The sequence below is a fragment of the Propithecus coquereli genome, unplaced genomic scaffold (assembly GCF_000956105.1).
Source record: "Propithecus coquereli isolate 6110/MARCELLA unplaced genomic scaffold, Pcoq_1.0 Scaffold71, whole genome shotgun sequence".
Classification (NCBI taxonomy): domain Eukaryota; kingdom Metazoa; phylum Chordata; class Mammalia; order Primates; family Indriidae; genus Propithecus; species Propithecus coquereli.
In genome coordinates, this window is record NW_012153174.1 from 13,510,647 (window position 1) to 13,517,814 (window position 7,168).

A 7,168-nucleotide genomic window follows, 5' to 3' on the forward strand; every position below is an offset into this window, starting at 1 on the left:
CTCCTGGGCTCAGGCGATCCTCCTGCCTCACCTCCCAGGTAGCTGAGACTACAGACGTGTGCCCCCAGGCCCGGCTAATTTTTTCTATATATTTTTAGCTGTCCAATTAATTTCTTTCTATTTTTGGTAGAGACGGGGGTCTCGCTCTTGCTCAGGCTGGTTTCGAACTCCTGAGCTCAAAGAATCCGCCCGCCTCGGCCTCCCAGAGAGCTACGATTACAGGCGTGAGCCACTGCGCCCGGCCCAGTATCCTTAACTCTTGATATGTGGCTTTCACTTGTCAGTGATCATCCTCATAACATTTCTGAGTGGGATATATAATTCCTCTTGAATAGCTAATTTTCTACAGATAAATAGGGGGAGGAGTGGGAAACAAGTATTGATTAAAACTCTTTAAGTCACAACTTTAACTGTAGTTTTTACTTTGAGATATCAATTCAAATCCCCAAGTTACACTTTGACCTTTAAGGACAACTGTTGTGTAGTTACATAAAAAAAAGCACAGTCTTGTTATTTCTTTTGCTGACTTGTTAACACTTTAAACATTTTCCATCTGGAAGATATATATAGATTTAGATGTTTGGGTGAATATAAATATTTTGCCATGACTTAACAAAATTTATAAACCAATGCTCATCACCACTCAGGTGAGCAAGAAAACCAGGGTTGTTATTTTCTGCTTTTCAAGAATGGTTCTTTGTTATTTGCCACTTTATTTGTCTAACTTAATTCCCTGGCATGTTCATTTAACACTGTTATTTTTGCCCTGGAAGTAAATGTTATAAAATATTACCCTCAATAATATCTACTTTGTTATTTTATAAATGTCTAGTATTTTTCAATAGTAAGACTCACAATTTAGTCTCTCCCATTACATTAAACGCACACATGGGATGCACTCACGTATCTAATCAGAAACATCCACCCGTCAACAGAGGTCCGAAAAAGACAAGAAAGACAACGCGCTGTATACTACTACTCAATACTAGTTTTAATTTAAGACCAGGCTTCGCTAATTAAAACTACACTTTAAAAATACCTTAGTAATTGACGGGTAAGCGGGAGACTTTTTAAACAGAAGGTAAAACAAGCTTCGATGTCTAAAAAAATGACAAAATGTGATACACATTTAACAACAACAAAAAACTTTATTGAATTACAAATTTAAAAATGGACCACTTAATTTAAAAGTAGGGCTATCTTAATATTATTATTAAACTCATTCTTCCAAAAATGTACTTTTTGAAATGATAAAACCAAAGATTCAATTATGAACTAATGAAGTAGGGGTGGGCTGGTACCAGTGGGCTAATTCTGAACATGGCCATTTAAATGCTGTTTTCTGTAGTATTACATCAAAATGATTTGCAATAAGAAATTGGAAAAGGGACGCAAAGGAGAGTGCAAAGAATGTACTGAGGTCTTTCTATAGGTATCTGATAGAATGCAGATGCGGCATGATAAAATGTAGACTTTGCAACAATGGCCTTTAATATGTGCTAGAGAAAATGTACTCTAAGGAACCTACATGAAAACCATTTTTTATTCTTATTCCAAAGAGAAAAAAATGGTACACGCTTAAACAAAAGGAAAAACTTAATTGTAAGATCTGTATTATAGAACTACTTGCTATAGCCTATATATTCAGTTTGTTCAATAACTTCATTCATTGTGCAACAGAAAGAGTCAGCAAATAAGATTCAGGAAAAAAATATTTTCTATCAATCTCCATATGGAAAGACCACAGCTTTAATGATTTATACAATCCTTATGCTTAATCCTTGGTCAGTACAGATTTCCAAACCAAAATCAAGTCTTGAACTGTTTACAGTAACTAACTATACTAAGATGCTAAGATATTCTTCTCAGTATGTCTTCCTATGAGGGAAAAAATAGTAATAGTCAGAAGCTTTCATTCTTTGCCTATGAGAGGATTTATGAAAAGCCTACAAAAACTACAACGGTGTTTTTGTGCAAAACTAAAATACTCTACAAAGTCAAACAGGTAAATAAACAACAAAACCAAACTGATTTCAACAAAGTCAAGTCATGTTTCCAGAAGTCAAATCTATGAAGAACAAGTAATATACATGAATAAGAAATTACAAGAAATGATGATCAGGTTAGTTACAGATGTAAAATAGTAACTAATATCCCAGGCTTGTGAAAATAATAATTAAAATCAAATTGATATGCTAGTTCAATATTATGTACAATTTAGATAAGCAGGTCAAGTGTTATTTGATACACACCATATTTGGTAAACCTAAAATTATATTACCTTTTCTCCTCCTTTAATATTTGTAGATACATACCAATATGGAAAAAAATGTAACTTCCATTTATGTATTAATAACAGGATAACAGTGGATTTCTACTGTGTATGTTTCACACTATTAAAAAAGGTACATTTTCCTTTAAGAAGAAAAAAATAAAAATAAATTGTCAGAAATTTAATTGGTAAAAGTTTAATATCAACTTATAAAAATGAAAAAAAATAGTTTTGAAACATACAATTATTGTACGGTCTCCCTACTGATCTGAAACTACAGAAGGCATTTAGAGAAGGGATGTTAGCTCAAAAATGAAGACTATCCCAAGGGATGTATGTTGCTTTAAAAATCTGATATGCAGGAAAACTAGCTGCTTGGCTTAGTTTTAAAGCTAATTACAAAATCCATTTTCTTAATGGTCCAGACATTTTGCCAATTCTTCCAACTCAGCAGAACTGTCAAAAAAGAAAAAATATTTTGTGAGACCTTTAAATACAAACAATGAGATATATCCCCCATTTATACAGCATACAACACATATCTTTTATTGTTTTTTTACAAAAGGCATTTTTGGAAAAGATGCTATATTTTTCACACATAGTAATTACCTAGGTATCTGACTTTCCCAACTTAGAATTAGTAGGAACAGGTAACTAAAGAACTATTATAAAACATTTTTAGCATTTTTAAGTACCTCTCTTCTTAATGTTTTTAGGGTAAGAATATTAACAATTCCAAAAGTGAACTTCTAGAATACGCCTCCCTAGGCCTCAGCTTTCTACTCTACATTGGACTTTGTTAAATCCAATAATTACTATGTCAAAACTTGTGCTGCAAACTGCATGAATTCAAAACAAACTGCACTATACGCTTCATAATAATAAAAATCCATAATAATAAAAATCCTTCGTGCAAAACAAATCTAAGAGAGCAAAGCCAAATTTGCTCAACAAGATTGAAAAAAACATGAATATCTCCCTCTTAGACCAATGTAAACAACTTCTGCCACCTCAGAATGACAGGAGATAATATTTCAAACCATGAAGAAACTCTCAATACCAGTAACCTTTCTAGACCAGAACTAAATCTTTATATATAATAAAACGGGTTCTGGTTCCAAACCTTTTAAAAGAGTGTCTAGGACCAAAGTCCCAAATATTTGTGGAAGCAATCCATCTAGCTTCCAACTCCCTTCTGATTTTCAGAAAATGCTTCAAGCTATGTGAATAATTAAAATTAAGCATTAAACCAAAAAGTCTGTTTAACTGTGGTGGGGGAGAGAATCTTATACAAACTTCACAAAAACTAGTATTTTTGGAACACTGAGAATTACCAGACATGGCAAATATATTATCTCTACTCATCACAACCTGCAACGTAGGTATCATTTACATTTAATACATGAGAAAAATACAGTTCAGTAATGGGACGTAGCAAGGGAGCTCAAAATCAGTCTGCATGACTCCAAAAACTGAATTCCCACCATGTGAGCCTCCCAACCCCAGACCCCTAGCACCCCAATCTATGTTAATAATAAAAGTGTTCTTAGGGCTGAAATGTAATTCTTCTCCCAATTTAAAATTTTATTTTTATGGTTCACAAAATCACTCAAGAAAGAATCATTTAAATAAAATAAACTTTCCCATGTGGGGCTAATTCAAGAGCACACAGGCAATAGGAAGGCTTAGTGAAAAGCCTACGAAATCACGACAGTGCTCATCTGTAATTCCTAAAACAAACACTAAAAATCACTGCATTTGATTTCAACAGGTAAAGAAATTTTTCCAAAATCAAAATCTATGAAGACAAGTAATAAACATGTACAGATTCTCTGGAAGTACAAGAGTCGAAATAATTTAATGAATATGGTATATACAGGACTGTGATACAATAATTGAACATTTAAGATTCACTCCCCCTATTCTTGCACCAAAACAATATGAGGGTGGTAATATCAAGTTATCATTCTTTATTTCTAGTAGACTATAAGACAGTATATTCCATCACAAGTAGTCAGAAACTACAGGAATACTGGCTAGTGTGAGCATGTATTTGTGTATATTTAGATATCTAGATATCTTATGAAAAGACCAGAAGAAATCATTCTATTATAAATGAGTATAGTATGAATCCAAGAGAGTGCCATACCTTCCATCGATTTCCACACTCATTACAGACAACAAATGTTGTCATTGGTTCATCAGCACTACGTGTTTGTACCTGCAGCAAAATTTTAAAAAATCAGATTTTTTCAGTGCCATAAAAAAATCTAACTTAAAAAAGAACGTTACACATCAATGTATATGAGAAACACAATAGTGCCACAATAACAAGCATGGAAGCCTGAAACAAGTTCAAGTAAGCTAAAAAAATGTCAAAAGAACATACATTTCCAAACTTCATTTTTTAAAATCCTTCCTTCTTTCATGTTTAAACTATCCCAGATAAATGGGAAAATTAAAGTTCATTATACTTTATACTTTTTACAAATAGCAAATATTTTAAAAATTATCAGTTAGAAGCACAGAAATGTATAAATTAAAACATAATTCTATTCTCTTACAAATTAGCAAAGACGTAAAAATTAAGAATATTTCATTTTGACAAATGTAACTGGCCGCAACCTTTCTAAAAGTCAGGAAGCAAGGAGGTAAGCCTTAAATAACCCATTATCTGTAACCCAGAAATGTGTTATCTGATCTATTTTGATAATTAGAAACACAAAGATTTGTGTACAAGGATGATTAAAGAGTATAATTTTATAATAATAGCACAAATATTGGAAATAACTATCCAACAGGAAAATAATAAAATAAATTAAGAGTACATCCGTCTGGTGGAGTATTATGCAGCCATTAAGATATTTACAAAGCAGTTTTTTAAACAATTAAGAAAATGCTTACCTTATAGTAACTAAGTAAAAAGAAGTGTGTAGAATACTTTTTTACAGTATTTTCCTCCAACTATATTTAGAAAAAAATTCGCAATATATTGCAGACACCAAAATATTGATAACTGTTCTCTTTAAAAGGCAGATTAATGATTTTTAAATTTCTTGTTCATGTATTTCTATATTTTCCTAACTTTCTATAAAAGCAGGTACTGTCATATTGCTCTAAAAAAGCTGCTATGACCACATGACCCAGCAATGGCACTGCTGAGTACGTAACCAAAAGGAAGCAAGCAGAGTCTCAAAGAGGTGCCTGTACTCTCCAGTTCACAGCAGCATCATTCCCAACAGCCAAAAAGTAGAAGCAACACAAGTGTCCAGCAGCAGATGAATGAATATACAAAACGTGGTGTATATATACAATGGAATATTATTTAGCCTTAAAAAGAAAGGAAATTTTGACACATGCTACAACATGGATAAACCTATTATGCTAAGTGAAATAGGACACCCACAAAAAGATAAATATTTTATGATTTCACTTTTTTCTCCCTCTCCCTTCACCTCCAAAAAAAAATGTATGATTCTACTCATATAAAGTACTCAGTGTAGACAAATTCAGACAGACAGAAAGCAGACTGGTGGTTGGCAAGGGCTTGGGGGAGAGGGGAATGGGGAGTTATTGTTTAATGGGTAGAGTTTCAGTTACGCAAGAGGAAAAGCCTTCTGGAGACCGGATGTTCAATGCTGTGAATGTTCTGCTACTGAACTGTGCATTTTAAAATTGTTAAGATGAGAAATTTTAGGTTATATATATTTTACCACAAGTATAACTTTTTTAAAATTAAAAGATTCACCTTTAAAAATGGGTTAAAAAAATTAAAAGATAACAAAGCTGGGCTGGGCGTGGTGGCTCATGCCTGTAATCCTAGTACTCTGGGAGGCCAAGGTGAGAGGATCGCTTGAGCTCAGGAGTTCAAGATCACCTTGAACAAGACTGAGACCCTCTCTGCTAAAAACAGAAAAATTAGCCGGGCGTGGTGGCACACGCCTGTATAGGCCCAGCTACTCGAGAGGCTGAGACAAGAGGATCACCTGAACCCAGGAACTTGAGACTGCAGTGAGCTATGATGACGCCGCTGCACTCTAGTCTGGATAACAGAGTGAGACCCTGTCTCAAAAAAAACCCCCAAAACAGAAAAGAGAACAAAGCAAGAAAAAAAACCTGATATGATTTTCTAAAGGTTTATCTATAAAAGATTATAGACTTCTGGAGCTCTCCACTGAAGACAATTACTAGAACCAAAGGTCTCAAAAACAGAAAGGTTTATTTCTCTCAACTATACATTCCTGAATGAAGGTGACAGAGCATTATTAAAGTTAAAAGTTAGTCTTAAGTTTAATTAAGTTATGGAAAGAACCTAAATACTAACAATGCTGCATTTTGAATAAAGTATATTTAAATTTAGTATGAGACGATGAAATCCCAGTTTATCACCACTTCAAAGAGCAGAAGCTTCATGGTGCCAGTAAACTATCAACATGACTTTATTTTCCCAAAGGAAAATAAAGAAGCAACATTCTCAAAACAGCACCTTTCTGCTTATTTAAGGCCTTCAGATAAAAACGGCTTGAAAACATCCTTCTGCTGTACTTAATACTTAATACTAATATCCAGGGCCCTAAAAGTAGAGTAGATATAAGGAAGCTTTTGCTGTCTGGAAAAAATTTTAGTCTCCTGATGGGTATATGGTAACTAAGGGTCACCCTTCATTCTTTTATATCTGTTATTTTCATAAGAACTTTTGGAAGGTTTCTATATAAAGAGATCATTTTTTTGATTCTAAGAAAATCATACTGACTTCACCTCCAGGCTGGGTTCTTTCTGTTAAAAGAAACAAACTTGATATTTATCTTAGTTGTTTACAATCTGATTATGTATTTTAAATATAACTTTTCTACTGAATATGTTTTAAAGAAGCTTTATCTTTTTTTTTTTTTTTTT

General features: G+C 33.2%; 1 protein-coding gene across 2 annotated transcripts in view; it reads right to left on the minus strand.

The window, feature by feature from the left end:
* Window positions 1-1,128: 1,128 nt before the first annotated feature.
* TCEA1 (transcription elongation factor A (SII), 1) overlaps window positions 1,129-7,168 on the minus strand; it is a 42,435-nt gene continuing 36,395 nt past the window's right edge. For both annotated transcript variants that reach the window (XM_012661452.1, XM_012661453.1), the window contains exons 9-10: window positions 4,422-4,493; window positions 1,129-2,728 (exon numbers count right to left, since the gene is read on the minus strand). In XM_012661452.1, coding sequence (XP_012516906.1) covers window positions 2,720-2,728; window positions 4,422-4,493 — 81 coding nt within the window. In that variant the 3' untranslated portion in view covers window positions 1,129-2,719. The remainder of the gene's footprint in view (window positions 2,729-4,421; window positions 4,494-7,168) is intronic.